At 40.3% G+C, this 22,316-nt stretch overlaps 1 protein-coding gene across 1 annotated transcript in view; it reads left to right on the top strand.

Moving 5' to 3' along the window:
• ITGA2 (integrin subunit alpha 2) overlaps window positions 1-20,994 on the top strand; it is a 108,800-nt gene extending 87,806 nt beyond the window's left edge. The window contains exons 21-30 of the mRNA XM_045998921.1: window positions 715-807; window positions 1,411-1,487; window positions 1,575-1,658; window positions 5,333-5,435; window positions 7,567-7,677; window positions 8,803-8,907; window positions 10,721-10,834; window positions 13,904-13,993; window positions 16,538-16,654; window positions 17,204-20,994. Of these exons, the coding sequence (XP_045854877.1) occupies window positions 715-807; window positions 1,411-1,487; window positions 1,575-1,658; window positions 5,333-5,435; window positions 7,567-7,677; window positions 8,803-8,907; window positions 10,721-10,834; window positions 13,904-13,993; window positions 16,538-16,654; window positions 17,204-17,284 (975 nt within the window). The 3' untranslated portion in view covers window positions 17,285-20,994. The remainder of the gene's footprint in view (window positions 1-714; window positions 808-1,410; window positions 1,488-1,574; window positions 1,659-5,332; window positions 5,436-7,566; window positions 7,678-8,802; window positions 8,908-10,720; window positions 10,835-13,903; window positions 13,994-16,537; window positions 16,655-17,203) is intronic.
• The last annotated feature ends 1,322 nt before the right edge of the window (window positions 20,995-22,316 follow it).

Here is a 22,316-nt window from a genome sequence, read left to right as displayed (position 1 = left end):
CCAACATGCTGCATTCCAGCGAGGTCAGTTAATCATGTTGACTTGATCACTATAGCAGGAACACACTTGGCCATGAGGGCCCTCTGGCCCCTCCGCTGCCACCAAGCAATGAAAGGGAGAGGAGCGACAAGCTGAGATTTCCCAAATTCACTACTTGATAAAAGGATTACAAATGGCTTCATCCAAGTTAAAGTCAGCACGAACTTAACAGATTTGGTGTTCTAACTCTATTCTGACTTTGGTGTTTCAATTTCCTGTTGCCAAATGGGAACTTCTTATTTTAAAGAGAAAAAAAAAAAAAAAGAACTAAAAAAGATCCTTTGAAGTACCTAAAAGACAAGCACCAACATATGATTTGTTTTCTTCTCTTGAAAGTACAAATTTCGAATATTATTGAGAGAAAGGTATGTATTAAAGACAACATTTTTAAATATCGGATTAAAGTTATTTTGTGCTTCTGAAATATAAGAACCAGGATTTACTGGAGGAAAATTCCAGTATTTGACCTCACTTTTGGCTTATTGGGTGTCCTGCTTAGCAGTAAAAATAGTATACTAGCTACCTGGACAATATGAGATTTTTTAATATCAGGGACAATAAATTCATTGTGAACCAGCGTTACTGCTAAAATGCCCATGTGGTTCGTACATCCTTCAGCACGTATGTGCACACGCGCTCTGCATATGAATTGATCATTGTTTCTTTGGTCTCCAGGTTGATGGGACAGAAGTAACATGCCAGATTGCTTCATCTCAAAAGACTGTTACCTGTGATGTTGGCTACCCGGCTTTAAAGAGGCAGCAACAGGTACGACGTGCACTTCATCCTTAAGTCTACCCTAGCACCTCCTCAGCCCTAGTGTCACTCGCCACCGTTCCGTCCTCGTTGTTGTTAGGTAACATGATTTGACAGGTGTCACAAACCAAGCAGCTGCATGTTGCGAGGGAGTTCTGAAAATATCTGAATGTTTCAAGTTATTAATAAAAGTGGGGTTTTCCCCCATGCAATTCATTTCAAAAGCACATAGAAGAGGAAGAGTTCTTTTTTTTTTTTTTCCTAACTACATTGACCAACACTGAGCAAAGTGCTGTGGAGAGTCACAGCTATCCCATGTTAACCCTGGTAAGCAGATTTCTACATCAGCACAGAACTTTCAAATTCTGACAAGTAGATATGCCTGTGATGTGATGATCTGTACATGTGACTCGAAAGATAAGCCCTCTAATTCTGAAAGCGAGGCATGCTAAATACAGAAAGGTAGATGAACAGATACTCTACAAGTTTGAAAACTGAAGGCATATATAATTCAGAATGAAATCGGGGAGAGTTTGCTTTTTAGGGGAACTTTTTTTTTAATTAGTCCCTGAGTACGAACCATCCCAGATTAATGAATTTTAATTTTGTGCATAGGTGACTTTCACTATTAACTTTGACTTCAATCTTCAAAACCTTCAGAATCAGGCATCTGTCAGTTTCCAAGCCTTAAGGTAAAACAAAATGAAGTCATGAATTGATGATAGATGGGCTTTAATAATGTTTCTCTTTAAGTAGTTTCCTAATGTTTGTTTCAATAGCGAAAGCCATGAAGAAAGCGAAGCAGATAATTTGGTCAACTTCAAAATTCCTCTGCGGTATGATGCTGATATTCACATAACCAGGTAGGTGAAACACTGAGTAGCCTCTGGCCACTGATATCATTCAGTGTATAACATATTTGGCTCATGACTAAGGAGGTTCATTCTTAAGTGGAAAATTTGAAGTAAATATTTCCCCCTTGTCAACTAAAATGGAAGTCCCGGACAGGTCAGTCCTTAGGAAAACCTTGAGTGAGTTTATGGACTGAGAGCAACCAAAAAAGCCAGAGGAGCAGCCCCTCTGCCATGTGCTGCAGGGAAAGACCTCTGTGGGCCCTCAGATGAGCTTCATACTTTCCCAAGGGGTCACAGAGCTCTCTGGGCCCTAAGTAACTGCCACCACCCCCTTCTCCACACCTGCTTCCTACCATCCCCATGAGCTCAGAAGCTGTAGCCCCATCCCTAAACACTGAAGCCCCATGCATATGCTTTGCACATAGTAGGTCCACCACAAATAGGAAATCTCATCATGGAAAATGAGTTTCTGGGTGGAAAATTCCTGACGTAATATATTAAGGGTTTCTTCCAACCAAGAGGAAACAAGGCATTTTCCAAAGGAGGTTCATCTATGGGTAAATGCTATATTCCCCTTCTTGCCTGACCCAAGTAAGCAAAATGATGCTGGTTGGTACCAGCTACCTTGAATTGCTCAGAGGGACAGGTGTCTTGAGAAGTGGCGAACATGTGGAACACCAAAGCACAAATAGGGTGACGTATCACCATGCCTCCCACCAAGAAGGGAAGCAGGTTCATGGGTGCAGACACACCGAAGCACAGCTATGCAGGAACACAGGCTGAAGGTAATGCCCACCTCCCAGACTGGAAACCAGGACTCTTCACCTGGGGAGGCACGAGGGCAGCTCTGCACTATATTGCCAAGGAGCCCAACAGTGTTTAGGCACAGTGGCTTTCTCTGACATGCCACATCGCCCCAACCCCTAAAAGCATGGAACACATAGATTGTGCAGTAGGTCACCGAGCAAAAGAAAAAGGAAAATGTGTCGTCATGTTTAGAGCATGAGACACATGAGCAAAGATGAAAAAATGCTTCTATATTGAGTGAGCTGCAAACAACAAAGCAGAACAAAGTATGGCCCAAGTCATCCATCCCTGAAAAATTAATCAGTAACTGCAGATTCCAGAAGGACTCACAGTGCTAAAAGAATTGAAGACCAGGGCATCCAGAGAGATTCTTATTACCACATTACCTGATTTTTTTTCTTTCTACCTACATTGATTCTTACCCTAAATGCTTTATTTTTTTTTTTTAAGATTTTATTTATCCATTTAACAGACAGAGATCACAAGTAGGCAGAGGCAGGCAGAGAGAGAGGGAGAAGCAGGTTCCCTGCTTAGCAGAGAGCCCAATGCTGGGCTCAATCCCAGGGCCCTGAGATCATGACCTGAGCCAAAGGCAGAGGCTTTAACCCACTGAGCCACCCAGGTGCCCCCTAAATGCTTTTTCTTAACACAGCCTTAATAGGATTCTTCTCTCGCACCATAGCCAATTTTTCCAGATAGTTTAACATGAAATAAATATAAGATTGAAGGGGACTTCACTTTCAGTAACCTCTTAGCTCTGTAGTTTTTGTGATGGTAAACTGGACTTTAAGACCCTCAGATATTCTTTAAAATATACCAAAAAGTTTTTTTAAAAGTTAATATGGAGAATTATGATGTATAAACACAAAAATGGCTCCTAATCTCACCACCCAGATAATTCCTCTTGATGTTTTTTTTTAAAGAAACCAAAACTCTAAACACTACAGGAAAAAAAATGAAAAGTGAAGTTATCCCTCCCACCCCCTCTGACCATGCATAGATGACTCAGCTATTTTTCAGAATACCTTCCAGATGCGAGATTTGTCTGTCTACCAGGATATACGCGTGACACACACACACACTACGAGCTCATGTGAGTGCGTGCATGCGCATGCGCGCACAAACACACACACACACACACGCACGCACACTCTCTTAACCGAATGGAATGATAAAATCCTTCTCCGACCTTGCTTTTTATGTAATCTTAGAGAAGCTTTTATATCAGGACATACAGAACTAACTTATCCTATTCCTGACTAGATCATAATTTATGTAACCAGTTCACAACTAATAAGAAATTTAATAAGATATTGCAGATTTATTTTAACCATCGCAAGTAGTATAAAAAACTTTTCTTCTTGAAAACTTTTTGAAAAAGTCCTCTCCAGTCATGGAATGTATCCCTTAGCAACCACTTTGATAAATGTGCAGTTATACTATGCAAACATTATGGGTGGAAATCATGATAGAATTATTTCTAAGCAGGAGTCCCCCAAGCATAGCTAACTGCTTATAAATAATTGATCGTCCTTAAGTAACTTAAGGAAAACTTAAGTAACAAATGGAAAAAATGTCAGATCACTTTAAAATGCAAAATCAGAACATACTAATTTAGAAATTAACTCTTCTTAGGGGCTCACACAAAGGTCTTCTAGAAGGTAAAGGGAATAATTCATGCAAATACAGCCAGACTTTCTGTTTCAAATTCTAGTCAGTATTCCCATTTTCCATGTAAGGCTGACAGATCATTGTTTCCTCTCATCTACATAACCTTGACAAATGCTACATCTATTTGAGTCTCCTAGGGCATATTTTCCTTTTGAGAATTTGGAAAAGTTTTTTTTTTCTTTTTAAGCATTAAAAAAAGATAGGAGTTCTATAAAGAAGCCCAAAAAGTATCTCAGAAAATGTCCAATTCAATTTTTTTAGGGAATAGTCAGCATCCTAGAATTATGATACATTGTTCAGGGGCAAGAAATACTGCTTTTTTAGACTCCTATGCCTGCTACCTTTTCTCCTCCCCACCCCCATCCACAGTCCCAGTGAAGTTGGGACTCCCAATGAAGTTGTCCTGGTTGGAATCCAGCCTTAGACCCAGAAATGAGTGAGGAGGAAAGGGAAGGGTATCCAGTTATGTTCCAGTCTGAGTGTCCTGTGGGGGGTTCCTCTAACCTGGTCCCCACTTCACCTGCAAACCTTACTTGGCAACCACCCCCCCAAAAGCAGAGAGATCAGGTCATCTGATACCTCTAAGTTTAGTCTGATAAAACCTCTGGGTCAGCCTTCATAAACGTGGTCTCTACACTGGTCGTGGAAACAGACTGACCAACCTCAATTCAGACCAAAAGCATTAGAGTTGGTTTGGAGCCAGAGGAGGGTAGGGAGAAGGAATAACAGGGCTAATGTATGCCCTATTTTACAGGCATCCAGTACAAAATACTGCAGAAGCTAAAACCCAATACCCTATCATTGCATTTCAGCTACCCAAGTGGAAAATCCTCTGGTTTGTCAATCCACCCAATAAACCAGGACTAAGTGTGCATTGCATTAGCACACCAGTCAGTGCAATAGCAATCTTGAGTTCTAGCAGTTCTAAAGTAATACATTTGTACTTCTTTTAGAAACTGTACAGCTGGGAAACATATAACACAAAGAACTTTATGGAGAGATCATGAAGAGATAGGTTTTTAAAGGAATTTGTTTTAGCCTTGGAAACATCAGCCTATAAGTAGCATTTGTTTTCATTAGGTCTTTATACCTAAATATAAACCTTTACTTGTAATATAAGCTTGAAGATATTTAAATAAAAGAGGTATTAAGCTGCAAGAACAAAAACAAAACTAAAATATTTGACTTTTACAAACATTCAACAGATCCACCAACATAAATTTTTATGAAGTCTCCTCAGATGGGAATGTTCCTTCTATTGTGCACAGTTTTGAAGATATTGGTCCAAAATTCATCTTCTCCATTAAGGTTGGTAAGCTTGTCATAAGAATACTAAATCAGGAGGAAGGGAAGGGGGGGAAATGAGACCAGGAAGAGAAGTAAAAGTAAAAAGCTTTTCAGTAAAAAGCTGAAATATACCAGTGGTTCTCAAACTTCAGCATGCGTTAGAATTACCCAGAGAAAAGTTAAGACACATCATAGGATCCGTCCTCCAAGTTTCTGATTCAGTAGGTCTATGGCGAGCCTAAAAATGTGCATTTCTAACAAGTTCCCAGGTGTTGTTGCTGCTGCTGCTGATCCCACTGCTGTACTTTGAGAACTTTGAGAACTACGACTCTGATTAAGTAAACAGCTGGGCTTTGTGCATAGCTCTGTGTTCTGGGTGAAAAATAGATATGTTTTGAAAGCAAATGTTCAATATTAATCAACTAAGTATTAATATAATGGTATTACTGTGAGCAAAAGTCTCTGGAATATAATTAAAATGCCAGTTTATCCTTGGAGACCACTTCTACTTGAGAAGCTAACCCTTTACCTACAAATATCTTCAGTCAGTTTACATTGGCATTTATAAGCAATTACAATCTAAAGGTTACCAATTATATAAAGAGAAATTTGTGGGAAATTGCTATTTTATAATAAATTATAGAAAATTTAAAAAGTAAAAAAAATCCATCCACTACCTTAAATGAATACCATTTTATTGTTTTACATTTCCTACTAGTCAGTTACATGGTTATAACCCTGTGATTTGGTAATTAAAAAAAAAAATCTTTTAAAAGTCCTGATCTGTGATCCAGATACTGGGATTTATAACATGTTACTAGTATTTGGCAATTATTTAACAGGATATTTAATCAATTAGTAGTAACAATAAAGCAACATTATTCATAAGCTGTAATAAGTATCAGCACTGCGTATCAAATACGTTATGTATATTAACCCATTTAATTTCCAGGTTAGTTATAAGTTTGGTAGGATTATTATTCCTATGGTTATTTTCTTTTTAAGATTTTTATTTTTGAGTAATTTCTATACCCAGTATGGGACTCAAACGCACAACCCCAAGATCCAGAGTTGCATGCTGTCCTGAGCCAGCCAGGTACCCCCCAAGGTTGTTATTTAAAATGTTTAATAGGGTTTAAGGAGGGCATGTATTGGAGCACTGAGTGTTATATGCAAACAATAAATCATGGAACACTGCATCAAAAACTAATGATGGGGTGCCTGGGTGGCTCAGTTGGTTAAGAAACTGCCTTCGGCTCAGGTCATGATCCTGGGGTCCTGGGATCGAGTCCCGCATCAGGCTCCCTGCTCAACAGGAAGTCTGCTTCTTCCTATGACCCTCCCCCATCTCATGTTGTCTCTCTCATTCTCTCTCTTCCAAATAAATTAAAAAAAATCTTTAAAAACAAACAAAAAATGATGTACTGTGCGGTGGCCAACGTAACATAAAAAAATTTTTAAACAAAATGTCTATAATAGGGACACCTGGGTGGCTCAGTAGGTGAAGCATCTGCCTTCAGCTCAGGTCATGATCCCAGTGTCCTGGGACCGAGTTCCACACCGGCTCCCTGCCCAGGGGGAAGCCTGCTTCTCCCTCTCCCTGCCACTCCTCACTTGTGCTCATGAGCACACTCTCTCTCTATCTCTGACAAATAAATAAAATCTTAAAAAAGTATTTAAGAACCAGTAGGACATGAGAACTGGTCTAGTAGACTTTCCACCAATAAGAACAAATCCTGTATCTGCACAGACCCATTAAGTTGCTTATTCTTTTTATTTTATAAATGAGGAAAACTGAGGCAAACAGAGGTCAGGTATCTCGCCTAATCCACACTGCTCATCAGGGCCAGAGTGAGACTTCAGCCCTGGGAACCCAACATGACAGGGAATGTTTTTAACCAACTCCTAAGTCACAAATTCACAACTCCTAAGTCACAAAGTCCAGCGGTTCACACTGGAGAGGCTGAGATTCTCCACGAAGAGGTGAGAAACAGACACCCGAGCATGACTCTGAGTAACAAGGTTTACTTTCAAGTGGACTCAGTGGTACCACTTAATATTTGCCCTCTGCCCACACAGAGGTCACTGATCGTTTTCTCTGTAGCATGTGCGTGACGTAGCAAAAACCAGATGCTTTCTTCACTCTATGCAGGTAACGACCGGGAGTGTTCCCGTGAGCATGGCATCTGTAACCATCCACATCCCTCAGGACACCAAAGGACAGAACCCGCTGATGTACCTGACTGGGGTGCACACAGATCAGGTAAGGGCAACAGAATTGCCTATAAAAGTGTGAATTTTCGATACAGAAATACCCCGAGGTTAGGGTGATCATGCCTGATGTATGGATGGAAAACTGAGAAGATAAATTCCATGCATCCTGAGTGCCAGTTAACTAGCAAGTTAACTGCATGGAATTTGTCTTCTCAGTTTCTTATTAGAAGCAGGTTATTGTTATAAGGAAACAGTTACAGATGGCAGAAATTATTCCCAAAGCTCAGTTTTGGCCAGGTGAAGATCTGACGTTGTCAGCGTCCTCTCTATAAGAAGTTGGTTGCCTGCCACCGTGGGAGACTAGCTGGTCTTCAAGATGCCAGCCTGGACTTTCACCTGGTGGTGATCAACCCTGGCTTCTCATTTTTTTTTTTTAAAGATTTTTTTTTTATTGATTTGACAGAGAGAAATCACAAGAGAGGCAGGCAGAGAGAGAGGAAGGGAAGCAGGCTCTCCGCTGAGCAGAGAGCCCAATGCGGGACTCGATCCCAGGACTCTGAGATCATGACCCAAGCCGAAGGCAGCGGCTTAACCCACTGAGCCACCCAGGCACCCCTGGCTTCTCATTTTTATCAGCTAGGTTTCCTGCCCAACCTCAGGTCCACCCCAGTTAATTAAATCAGAATCTTCAGGGCTAAGGCTCCAGCACCAAAGATTCCTTAAAAGGCCTCACTCCTAGGTAGTTCTAACACACAGCCCAGGCTGAGAAGCACTGTGGAGCCAAACCCCTTGACATCAGCTCAGCCTTAGTCCAGCACTCAGAGCTAGCTCTCCAGAGGTGTTCTTCCTGTGGTGTGCACGGGTGACGACAGGTAATCAAAGTCTTAAAATAGTCCACAGAGAGCCCTGGATTCAGTCAGTCTGTCTACTATTATTGCAAATGGTCTTATTACATATCATACATATCGTGTCAACCAGCGCCACCCATCAAGTCTCATGAGGAGGATGTGAGTACTTCCAGGTTTCCAGGAATGATTACAGGAAGTGTGGCAGGGCTGGTGAAGCCCACAGTCCCTCCCCCGCCCCAACATGTGACCACAGGAACTTACCATGTGAAAGGGAACATCAGAAATGATTTTGCTTCCTCATACTGATTTGTTGTCCTTCATTATAGGCTGGTGACATCAGTTGTAATGCCGAAATAAATCCACTGAAAATAGGACACACATCTCCTTCTGTGTCTTTCAAGAATGAAAATTTCCGGCACATAAAAGAACTGGTGAGGACAGGTTAACGGGGTGACTATTCCTTTGGGTGATTCACTGTTTGTTCTAACTGGAAATCAATGCGCTTCTTTTCTCCTATCGCCTCATGTTACAGAATTTTCTCGTTTTGTCTTTGACGGTCTGTACGAATCAAGATTTAGAAAATACACTCTCAAATCTAGATTACTGGGATTATTACTTACGCCAGTAATATAAAATCCAAGTGCCAGATTTCATGAAATCAAGAGAGTTCCATGTGAAACTATGGTAGCAGGCACTCTAAGTATTGCGAGGGGCTGTGAGGGGACTGTGCATGTGCTTAGAAGGTGAAGCTCCTTACATCTCCCTTCCACGTGATCACCGGGGTTATTTTGCCACCAGAATGCCTCTCTGGCCATCCTTCTCAGTGTTCCAATATTTTATTATCTCCTGCTCCAGAGCGATGTGCCTTTCCTTGAGAAAGAGACTAGTCTAGCATCTGGTATGGTGCTTGGCACGTATTAAGAACTCCAGTAGTAAACCTTTAGCAAACAGCAACCTTAAGCAAACTGTAGTTCTCCTCTAAGAACGACACTGAAACTCTGGTTTTCATTTATTGAAATTGCTTTATTTTGTGATAGATGGGGGGAGGGGTACGGGAAAATAGAATGAAACCGTTTCTTTTTTATAGTGTAATTACGGTGTAAATATGGCTTAAATCTAAACAGTAGTATGTAAAAATGCCCAGGAGAAACTCGTGTCAGAATATGCCAAAATATACTTCTAAGCATTTTCCTTATTTTTATGAAAATGTTTTGATTTTGTAAAGATGGCAGCTGCTAACTGTGAACAACATAAAACACAAAACAAAGAAACTAAAGTCCTCTAAGAAATCTAATCGCCAACCACTCGTATTCAATGAACATCCATCTCTATACCTCTAAGTATTAATCCACATCTAGACAAACCTATCCTGTTACATAAATGAACCCTGCTACCTATTTTTTTTAAATAGGTCAATATATCATTGACTTTTTTTTTTAATAGACTTAATTTTTTAGAGCAGTTTTAGGTTGACAGCACAACTGAGTGGAACATACAGAAATTTCCCAACTACCTTTTGTCCCCCCATGTGGACAGCCTCCCGCACTCTCAAAATCTCCTCCCACATCAGAGCGATACAGCTGATGAACCTACACTGTTGCATCATAATCACCCCAAGCCCAGAGCTTACATTAGCATCCACTCTTGGAGGTCAGACATTCTATAGGTTTTCCCAAGTGTGTAACATGTATCCACAATTAGAGTATAATACACAATTGTTTCACTGCCTTAAAACAACTCTGCACTCCATCTATTCATCCTTCCCTCCTCCCTAACCCTTGGCAACCGTAATTCTTTACTGTCAACTTCTTTTTTCACCTAAGGAATACATCTTTATCAATTATGCTTAATGACTAAATTGCACTGCATTTTGTGCATGTATATTCAGTATTTTACCTAACTAGTACCTTACAGATAAACACAAATTATTTCATGGCGGGGGGGGGGGGGGGCAGCGTGCTTTTACTCTCCGAAATAGTAATGCAACATGTAGGCTTGACATACTCTTGTCCACATTTCTGATCAACATCCATCCAGACGGAAAATGGCTGGGCCAAAGAGTGTGCCCTTTTTACCTTTGGAGCCTAGGGCCACAACTTCCTGAAGAAGGGTTAGAAGGTTCAGGAGACTGTTTTCCTAGATCCTTCTCAGCACTGGGTTTTATCTATCTCTGTGAAATTTTAGCATTTACTTTGTTAAGCCCGTACTAACTCTTTCATTTCACCGTTGACTCCACCCTGAAAGAACTGCAGAACGGCTTCATGCAGTAATGTTACCTGCTGGCTGAAAGACCTTCAGGTCAAAGGGGAGTACTTCCTTAACGTATCGACCAGAATTTGGAATGGGACTTTTGCAGCAGTAAGTATAAGCTTTATTTGTTGGGCTTATCAGTAGCAAGGATGCATAAAGTTTCATTCTCAGTAAGTTCATACCCTTCGACAAAAGCAGTATTCTGGCTGACATCAGCAATGCCCAGATGACTCAGAGCAATTTTACTCTGGAAGGCAATAGGCTTCTGCTCCCTTTCCAAAGCTTGCCCAACCTGGTTGTGCCTCGGCATCACCTGGGTTGCTTGTAAGGCATCAGCTTCATAGACTCCATGCCACCCTACTACATCAGAATGTCTGAGATGTCATCAGGATCCCCTGTGCTGTCCTGGGGCACAGTGGGCCACCTAGTTTGTCTTCGTCCTCGTGCCCTTGACATTTCTGCCTTCCTAGTCACTTCTAACATGCGCAAATCAAAGTACTCCTGTCTGTCTCCTTCCTTGAGCTCGTGGCTGACTGGTCTCAGCCCACCACGTAGATGAATCTTGCCATGGGGACTCTCTGCTCTCCTGTTTTACGCTTTCTCTGGTGAAGGTCCAGTGGACATACATCTTTTTTTAAGTCCTTCCCATCTCATGAAAAGTTTGAAGAAAGTGTCAAAACAGTGTCAGTGTTTTTTCCATTTGGCAGGTGTGACTCTGTAGGAGTCGTATCTGCTTTTAGCTGAGATTTTAGTAGCCAGAATCTCAGTCTGGCATGAAAAATAGGATAGACAGGGCTCCTTAAAGCTGACTGCGTAAGTAGCTAGCTATTCATTTTCTCAACACTGGCTCTGATCAAGGCAGCAAAAAAGAAAAAAAAGAAAAAGAAAAAAAGAGGAAGAAAAAAAGTCTGAAACCTCCAGGGGTCCTCTTAGTTCTTGTGGATTTTTTAAAATAATGGATCTTCAAGGTGTTTACTAACCATACTCTAGTCCCTATTTTCTAACCATTTCCTGAGCTCTCCAACCCCATTCTCCCTGCTATGGAATTTTAGGATTAGAGAACTAAGTTCTCTCTGAACTTGTCCCTGGAACCAAAATATGGGCAATATTCTTGGATAAAGGCCTAATAGAGAGAGGACCAGTGAAAGGCAGGAAGAGGAACAGAGAAGTGGGAGAATGTAGCAGAGAGGAACTGGGTTTTCCTCTTGCTTGCTTTTATTTTGTTGTTGGGTATACTCGCTTGCAAGCCTTTCGGACCCCTCTAAATCCCGTTAGATGGGAAGCATGCAACGAGTTATACCACTCCCAGGTGATGTAGTTTGGTGCCAGACTTCACCAATTGGTTCTTGTCTCCTTGGATTTGAGGAACAAATGTTTTCCTAGCAACCTCTGCCAGTTGGGAAGGAAAACTGACTGTTGCAAATCAAAATGCAATCATGCTGGCTCTGTAAAAAGCATTTGGGTTTTCTTGAGTTTAAAACTACAGTATTTTAACTGTACGACTTTTAAAAGTACCTTCCCAAAAGTTGTCAGGAGCAAAAGTTTCATTTCTAGGAGCAAATTTCTGAAGAAGCATATTTGTGCTTTTTCAGTGGTTATGGATGAGCTGAAAAACCCCCATGAGAGTCCATGTCTGTCGAGTCCCACACATCCTCCTCCACGAGAGGTCAAACGTTTATTCCCACCTTGTTTTCAGCTATTTCAACAGTCAAATGGATGTTCTTAGGCCACTCAGGAGATCCAGTCTGAAATACAAATCTCATTTCCTGTATTAGAGTCCATTAGCATAGTGCCTTCCACCCTTTTCCTGACACACTGCAAGTGAACATTTCCGTAATTTTGTCCTAGAGTGATTGCTCAGGACTCCACGTGAATGGCATGGTTGGCCGCCGTTTATAAGGCAAAGCCTCGAGAGTGTGAGCAGGTGTGTTACTCCACTCTCCCAGGTCCGTGTGGTGTCACTACCACTGTTCACCCTGCAGGATACCGTGTGCACAGCTGTGCAAAGGGGCAGGCTTGGGAGGGCAGATAGATCCGTGTTGTGCAGAAATTCTTTTTAGTCTACTGGGACTGTGACACCAGCATCACTTAACTGCTACTTTTCTTTTTAAAGGAAACCATTATCAATACTGTGACTGTTTCCCCAACAATATGTGCTCAAGTCACAAGGGTTCAGGCTTAACTTCTGATGCAACCTTCCATCTTGAGAAAATTAAAACTAATCACACTGAGCAGGGGGAAAGGAAATAAATTGCTCACTTTTTGGATATGCATTCTCTTTCTGCCTCCCAGATATAATTTAGCAGATTACCTCATGAAGTATGTTGAAACATGTGCCTTAGAAACCAGAAAAACTGAATCCTAGTAGCTAGAGCATAGGAAGGCAGTTCTCAAACCTGGCCATTGTATGCTATTTCAAAGTAAGCATCAGTCCCAACATTTGCATTACAGAAAAAACAAAATATACATCAATAATGTATCCACTGAAAAATCCCTTTTCTGTAACTAGATCCAGGAATACATGTAAAGCTATTTCATATTACATGGTTACCAGTAACAGCATAAAATGTGTCCTTCCTATATGCTGGCCCCAAGTCCAGTATTTTATAGAAACACTTAGATTAGGAAACCTGAAATTATTACTCATTATGTAGCTTGACAAAAGGTGCAGGGTGTCATGCACGGCTAACATGCATGGTCAAGTTTAAGTGTACTTTTACTGTTTTTAATCTAAGTTTCCATTATTTGACTTATTCAGGTAAATATATAAGACCTCAATCTTGCAATTTTCCCTCATAATGCAAACTTTACAAAGTTTTTAAAAATCTGGACCATGGTCTTGTCCAATTAAAAACTTCATTTCTAAATCCTGTTTTTCAGCCATTTTCAAGTTAGAATCACCTGGAGAGTGATTTTATCTGCTGATGCCTTAACTTCACCCACTCAAGATTTGGTTTAATCTGCTATTAATGGCCCAAAGAGCCACATGTTTTCAGTTCCCCAGCTGCTTCCCATGTGCGGTCCCACACATATCACCGATTTAGGAACACAAACATTCTTGGGGCCTCTTCATAGGTGCCATTTGCTCTTGTCATTTTCCAAAGGGAAATAAATAATAACATGCCAAAGTTTCGTGTGTTAACTTCTGTGAGGGTAAAATCTATTCGTATGTTCCAGTCAACTTTCCAGACCGTACAGCTGACAGCATCTGCAGAAATCGACACCTATAACCCTCAGATATATGTGATCGAAGAAAATACAGTCACGGTAAGTGCATCCTGTCACCCCAGCAGGCACTAGTCTCTGACAGGCATTAATTTCTGGAAACTTTAAGAGTAGTGGTTCTTCTCACCTAGGCATCTGTATGAGTTTCTTAGTGAAACTCTAAAAACCTGAGGTTTATTACATTGGGCTTAGTTGGCAAAGTTGTTTGCTACTCAAAAAAGTTCAGTGATGTATTTGCCTTCTACACTCCCCGTCCCGGTGAAGCTGGATCAGAAGGGACAGTCCACTGCAAGGCACAACAAAGGAGGCTCCTACTGTTTGCGGCTCCCTAATCCAGGCTTCAACCAGCCCGCCAGCTCTTCCTCTCTCTTCTTGGTCCCATGGCACAGTCTACATCTTAGGCCATGACATTCAAGTCATGCTTATTTGAATTATATATTTTATTGTTTAAATAGAAGTGCTTAAGTATGCCTAATAAATAAGGCATTTATTAGAGGGTTTGGGGATTTTTTTTTTTTTTTTTTTGGTATTCCTTATAGCTAGATACTGGCACTGTATGAAGTGTCCATTCATTAGTTCTTATAGTCTAGAAAACTATAAATGTTCCCCTTGATTAAAAAATGAGAAAGAAAGAAAGTCTTGCAAAGAAGTGTACTTTCAGAGAAAACAAAGGCTCACTGTTACAAGGGCTGGCACAGGACAACTTTCCTTTGCACTGAAACTCTGGTTGGAATAGGCCATATTTAGATATAGTGGGATTTCCAAGCTCAGCTAATCTGCTGGCAGAGCCCTGAGCATTTTCCTCCCAATGCTTTTGTTAACAGTTGGAAGCCCCAGTTTAAGACTCTGCCCCAAGACCAGCCTGGTAGCTGGCCTCAGTCCACTGTTGTAGCCATTAAAAAGCCAATGGCCTCTGAACTCTGCACCTCTCTCCATCCTTGAGAGTAGGACTCTCAGCACTGGTGTCCCACCCCCATCCCAGGGGAAAGGATTCCAAGAAAGGATCCTGTTCAGCTCCTGGCATACCACCCTCAGGAAAGGGCCGCACCCTCTCTTCAGAGGCTAGGGCATGGAAAAATTAGAAATGGAGCCAAAGGAAATGTGGACTTCAAATTCGAAGTACTATGAACTTAACAGTACTATAGATATTTTAAAAGTTCATTTTAGAAAAATGTAGTGTTCAGACTCTCTGAACATCTGCTGAGGTCTTTATTTTTTTTTTAGAAAATACTATTAATTTCAATTTTCAGTTAATTTATCTAACAACTAAAATAAACGCTTTGGATTTTTTTCTTGGTTTTCTATTATCAATACTGGTAAATACCAAAGGTGAACTATCACCTGTCTATGAAAATATATTTGAATCCAAATAATCTGGGTAATTTTTTGAATAATACTTGGAATCCAGATAATAAACTGGCATATCCCTATAGGTGGATGAGTGATTCTTAGATTTATTTGAACCCCAGTCCATTTAAAAATCTGAAACAAAAATTTTTATACTTGTGGATCCCTTTGAATCCATGGACCCCACCCTGGGAAATTCTGGAATGGACAGTAAAGGTATGACTGCCATTAAGCAGTGAAGTACAAATTCAGTTATTTTATTCCTAAATTGTAAAACCTTACTTTAGCTTTTGAAAATATAAATGAAAAGAAAAATAATTACCAAAAGGCAAGACAAAGTTCAGCCAACTCATAAATTCTGAGACAAGAAGCAGCCCATTTGCCACTGTAATGGAGTGTTAAATCAATCAATAAATTGGGTTTTGTCAACTTGTTTTCCCTGCAATGCAGCTCTTAATATTCTACACACTGTGGAGGAAATGGCAGTGATTCTTTCTGCAATTAAAAATAATACATAAAATATATTTTATATATATGTGTGTGTGTGAGATATGTGTGTTTGTGTGTGTATATATATATGTATATATGTATATATATATATATATATACACACACATATATATGAGATACAATTTTACCATTAGAACTCTTAGGGCAGCCATTCTATTACAAAGTCACAAAGATTCCCAGAAAGCAGACATGAAGAATCCCAAGTAGCCTCAAGGGCAGTTTATCACTGGAAAAAGGTCAGCCTGAGCTGTTACTTCCACTTTTTAACAATCCGTATCAAATAACTTGAGTTAAGTGAAAGGAATACTTAGGATCCTAGTACAAAGCTGCTGTTGCTTAGTCACAAGGGATCTGGGGTTGTTAATTTGTTTGGTCTTCGACTCCCCTCTCCAAGTCTGGACTCCAAATGCTGTCACTTGACAATGAGACTGTGCTAGAAACCGAAGTTCCTATTTCATAAATAAAGCATCTGAGGTTGTCAGAGGTGACATATCCACTAAATACAGACACAATTAGAGAGAGGAAGCTAGAAAATTTGTATTCCTTGCCTGTACCGTGAAGAAGCATTTTCTCTAGAAATTATACTGCACGTTTAGCTGAGGAATGAGATCATGCGTGAGTCATGTCACCTTTCTGGACCACCATTTATAGAATTAGAGAAATTGACTAGACCACCTCACACTTTCTGGGTGCTACAATGACTTAATTATTGCATATATATGTTTACAGATTCCCATCATGATAATGAAACCCCATGAGAAAGCTGAAGTTCCAACTGGAGTTATAGTAGGGAGTGTAATTGCTGGAATCCTTTTGCTATTAGCTCTGGTTGCGGTCTTATGGAAGGTAAGAAAATTTTCATATTTAAAAACATTGGGCTCCTAAAGACATCTGTCTTGAATTTCCTTATCAAATGGTAGCCTTCAGTTTTATATAATACCTCTCCATCATAAGAGAAAAGAAAATGCAAATGTATTTGCAAATTCTCCCTTCTGTCCTTGAAAACAATCAGTAAGGATTTTTTATCTCCGGTCTGGAGGGGGGGGGGTGGGGGGGGTGGTGTGTGTGTGTGTGTGTGTGTGTGTGTATCCACACACACACATATATGTGTATATACACATATATATGTATGTTTGTTGTTTTTTTTTAAGCCTGCCTTACATCCTGATCCCTGAATGTTTTGTTCAGCTACAAATAAGTAGACCCTGGAAAATTTTAACTTTATGCTATCCAGAATTCAGTTCAACTCTCTGGGTATGATTTCCTCACTGAAAAGCTCTCTCCAAAGCCCAGAGATTCCCAGAGGTGCTCCAGTGGGCAGCCAACCAGGGGAGGGAGAGATGCCATAACAAAATAGCCCATAGGTGGTAAAATTTTTATATCATCATCTTACAGCTTGGTTTCTTCAAAAGAAAATATGAAAAAATGTCCAAAAATGCGGATGAGATTGACGAGACCACAGAACTCAACAGCTGAGCTCCCCCGACCCCGCAGTCTATGGACAGTGTCGCACCCGGTCTGCAATTTGCATGAATGGATTCTTTTTTTAAATCCCAGTATTTTATGTGTAATAGGTAAACTAGCCTGATATTTCACGAAAACTGCAGGTCAGTTTGGAAAGAAGAAATTAGGGGTGGGGTGGCTAGGAGTATAAAGGGTAAGACTTATTTTATACGGGGGAAAAGTGATCTTTCCACTGGCTGGTCCAGAGTTTACATTATAACATGTGTTGTGTCGGAAAAATGAAATGCTTACCATCATGAGGAGTCTTAAAGAAAAATATAACCTTTCTCTGATTTGGTGTAGGGGGTACCCCAACCATTAAAAATGGTTTCTAAACAGTAATGACCAAAGTGGAAGGACTTGGTTGGCACAGATACAGAATTAGCTTGGATACTGATGTTGATGGGGGAAAAACAACACAGGTTTTCAACTCAGGCTGCTTATCCAAAGCTGCCACAGAGGTTATTTTAAGTGATAATTTTCTTAAGAAAGTAGGGTAAAATTTGCTATTGGCCTGCAGCCGCCTTCTCAGTCCCTTGTTTGCTAGGATGTACTTACCAAAACATGCCTGGATACCCGGTAGGAGCCGAGAGTATGCTTTCTGGAGAAAAAACTCCCATTTAAGTGTGGAGAGGGATAGTAGTATAGAGGCCAAAGCATCAAACCGTGTCTAAAATCTGTAATATCACAACATTTACGGTATAATCCTATCTGCTAGAGGCCCAGCCTATGCTACAGGAAGTAGGAAGTTTTCTTTCTCTTCAGGATGCCCGGCTGGCTAACTTGACTGGCTGGAAGGGACCTAGTTTGAATTTTTGGAAGAGGAGTAATTTCTTTGCCTTCAGCATCCTTTCACCTTCCATACTAAACCACTTTCCCTACTCCGGGTGTCCCCATCTTCTAGAAGCCCCCTGTGGCATGCCTTCCTCTCCAGTAATCCGGAGCTAACCACCTTCCCTTGGCCCTTGACCACATATCCCATTCACTGGGGGCAGCTGCTCTGCACCAGATATGAGGAAGAAAAATCATCTCACATACTTACATGAATAATCCCCTTAACTCCAGGAAGCTATTTTCACTTATTGGTAAACAGGTAAGAAAAATAAGCCAGAGTGAATTTCTACTTGTTGGAATTTCAAGCAGCGTAAAGAAGGTAATTTAAAAAAAAAAACAAAACAAAACTCAAGAATTTGCAAGAAACTACAAGGAGATATTGGAAACCACCAAATTAGCAGGTACATCCTCTGTGTTTGTGTGTTGCTGGAGGACTTGAGCTTCCAGAAGAATGACTGCCACCTGGGCAAGTTTGCTCCCTAGCTAGCTTGTTAGGTCCCAACTTCTGAGACATTTATTTGGTTCGACAAGGATGAATGCCACTGGTCTGTTTTTTAACAAGCATTCCAGTCACTGATGTAAATAAACTGTCTTGGGGATACACCTCCCATTTCTCCTTCTGCACTTCCTTTTCCATTTCTGAGCCCACACATTCTGCAGGAGGGACTGGGAGAAAGGCAGAGAGACTATTTTATGACAGAAACTGACATAAAAACCTAAAGCTTTAGACAAGTCACTCTGCCTCTTTACACTGCAGTGTCATTAGAAAATGGGAAGCTCGGGTTGTAATTCAGCAGCAATGCTTTTAGCTTTAAAAGTCTATGACCTCAGTTTCTTGTAATTACAATCCTCCAAAAGCCAGAAAACAGGTATATGCTTCGGTGCACCTGGCCCCGAACTCCCTCCTGGCCCAACTCCGGTGAGCTACCTAAAGCTATCTTCAGTGATTTACGTTCAGTGATTTATTTTTGTACGTGACAAAACAAAACTAGGGGGGCAAAATTAGCCACAAAATATCAGGGGTTTATAGCAAAAACATGGTATTCTCCAGATGTGCTAGGGCCCAGTTCTCATTAACAGCCGTGTGGACTTTGAGTCCAAAACTTCTTTAAAAGAGCAGAGGGAAAGCATCACTAACTTGATAGAGTATTTAATAAACCATGTAACTACTGTACACATACATGCTAGTTCTTCAGGGTGCTACACAAAGACTTCTAGCAGGTCATTCCTTTCATTTTACTCTGCCCCACTTTTCTCACAGAAGCACTAAACTGAGGTCACATACCCATGGCGAGTTTGAGAGCTCTGGCCAAGCCAGGGCTTAGGTAATCTACCTTGTCAGCATTGTCTCCATGAAGTAGCTGGGTTACTCCAAACTAAAAACTTAGCCACTTGTCTCTGTACCATTTATTACCTTAGGGCAAGGTTTCTCAGCCTGGGTGCTACTGATGCGAGGGGCCGGGTCATTCATTCTTGCAGGGGACGGTCCTGGCTCTTGTAGGACCTTCAGCATCCCTGGCATCCACCAGATGTTGTGACAATCAAAAAATACCTCCAGACATTGTATCACACCTTCTAGGAAGCAGAATCACCCCCACTGAGAACCCCACTACCCTAAGAGCAAGAGGCCTAAATACACAACTTCTGTTATCAGATCAAAATTTGAGGTGGTGGCTCTACCGAGTATTTCTCAAGCACTTTTAAGCAAAGGCGAGTATTTATCCAAGAAATTAAAGAAAAAGCCCACTGCATGAAAAAGAGTTATGTATTCCTATTCAGCCCTACTTTTGTTTTAAAAGTATAATATGGGGCTTATAAGATATCATCTTAAAGTTTCCATTTCATAAATGGTATATAGATTAAGATCTACAGAATGTGATTAAAAACAGTTGCTTCATGCACAGCTGCCGCACAAGCCATTTATAAAATAGTAGTTTGTGAGGAAGCTGCCTTGAGACTTGAAATTGTGCATCATTCATTTTAGCAGCAAAAGGAGAACTCTCAACTGGAAAGAAATTTTTCCTAGCTGGCTGAGTTCTTCTTATAAAACAGAAGTTATTAACTGTGAAAAGAAAACTAAAACCAATTTATCATAATCACACAAGTGATTATACTAAAAGCTATTATAAAAAGTGTAATTTCATAATGTATTTATCTATTCTGATATACAGCTATAAGTTAATATATTAAAAATCTCATCAATGAAGACGTTAAACAGAAAGGGGATCCCTCAAACAGAGCACCCTGGCCCATCTTTGCTATTTCAGTTTGCACACAGAAAATATCCACATTCATAACTTTTCAGGATTATGCCCTTCATGTACATTAACCATACACATTTTAAACAACTGGAAAGACTAAACATCCAGAGGTAAAAGATAAACATGAGGGTAAAGTCTGAAATAAAAATGTTAACTACATCTTTGAACCTTAAATAATGAAAATATAGCCATATGTAAATATAAAAAGATGGTTTCATCTGTACTGGATTTTGGCAGATAAAGTCAAAATAAAAATGTATATACTGCACAGCTATGTTAGAACTGTGTATTTTTTAAAGAGAAATTATCTTTGTTATTTTCCTTCCTATAAAGTATGAATCTTTAAGATGTGATAAATAGAGTTGACTTTTTTTATTAACTGGTTTTGCCTTTTTTCTCTCCACCAAAAATAGAAAAATGTATGCATGTTCATCAAATTGTATAATTCATTTCTGAGAAATCAAACTGAAAGATCAACATTAGTATGAGAAAAACTCAAGTATGAGAATCAAGCAAAATGTTATTTAACTGTAAACCACTCTTCATACCACATTACTGAATTATAATTAAAATCGTTCTGAAAATAAAGTTATCTTACTTTGGACTTTTAATTTTGCGGCTTATATATTTCACTATATTTATCTTGCACATCCCCATGGAGTCTTGAACCAGTTCTGAAGCAAAGTAAGCAAAGAGTGAGGCTGTATCTAATCTCTTAAGTTACTGGCCATTACCACAGGATGTTCTGTAAGAACCTTTTAAACTACCTTCATGGTTTAGGGACTAGGTGTAAAACTCTGCCTCTAAACGTGTGTCCACAGATAGGCAGCGTTGCATCACCCACAGCCCGTTACAAAATGCGTATCTCTGGTGCCATCTAGAACTACCAAATGCCAGTGGGAAGTTTAACAAGATCCCCAGATGACTCCCATTACATTACACACTAAAGTTTGAGAAGCCCTGCTCTAAAGTACAACGTCTCTCTTGAAATAAAATGTGTGCTTGGAATAAAGAGGAAAAAAAAGTTGGGCAAACTGTTGCCACTTGCCAAAGCAGTCATGTGAAGGTTTCTTTTGTTTGTTGTTGTTGTTTAAGTTTGAGTAAGCAGGAGGGTTTAAATATTTTAAGGATTAAATATGCTGAAGTTACGACATGTTAGGAAAGATACAGAGCAAGCTTACCGACTGGCCCTCACTGCACAGATGGCACATTAATGCAAAGCTTGGGTGGCACGTGCTTCCATCTACTTCGATGCACCAATGTCTCCCATCCCAGATCAGGTGATCTGTCAAATGCTTCCTTAACTCTGCCCATCTCAGCTCTGGTGAACCAAGCTGTCAGGGCCGCTTACCAGGGAACCACCACCAGCGAGTGGGTATGCATCATACATTAAAACATAACTATGAAGAGAAAGAACATTAGTTTTATCACAGAACAGATCTAAATATTAAGGCTACCAATTTGTCCCAGATTGTAAAATTGTATATTTACTCATTTTTTTAAAGTAATTCCTTTTACTTAGTCTATGTTACTTTTTAAAAACTATAAACAGCATTTTTAAAAATTCCCTCTTCATCCTATCATAACCCCTCAATATTTTAAACTCAGGTATCTATTAAAAGTCAGTCATCAGGTACCTATTAAAAGTTGTCATCTAAGAACCACTCCAACCCTAACTTAAAAAGGCTAAATTGAAATTGCGGTTCTATGTAAAAGAAAAGGAACAGACTAAACATCTGACTCAAGCGCTCTTATTGCAGCGCTGGCTCTACTGCCCTCTGGCGGATGAGCTACTAACTGCATCACAGACCACTCCCACCTTCAGAGACCTCTCACAACCTCAGTGCTGAGCAGGAAGGGACTATGTTGGATGTCACAGTATGAGAGCGGGGGAGGAGGGGAAACACACC

Source organism: Meles meles, chromosome 3 (genome assembly GCF_922984935.1).
Source record: "Meles meles chromosome 3, mMelMel3.1 paternal haplotype, whole genome shotgun sequence".
Lineage (NCBI taxonomy): Eukaryota > Metazoa > Chordata > Mammalia > Carnivora > Mustelidae > Meles > Meles meles.
This window is presented reverse-complemented; position numbering and strand designations above follow the sequence as displayed.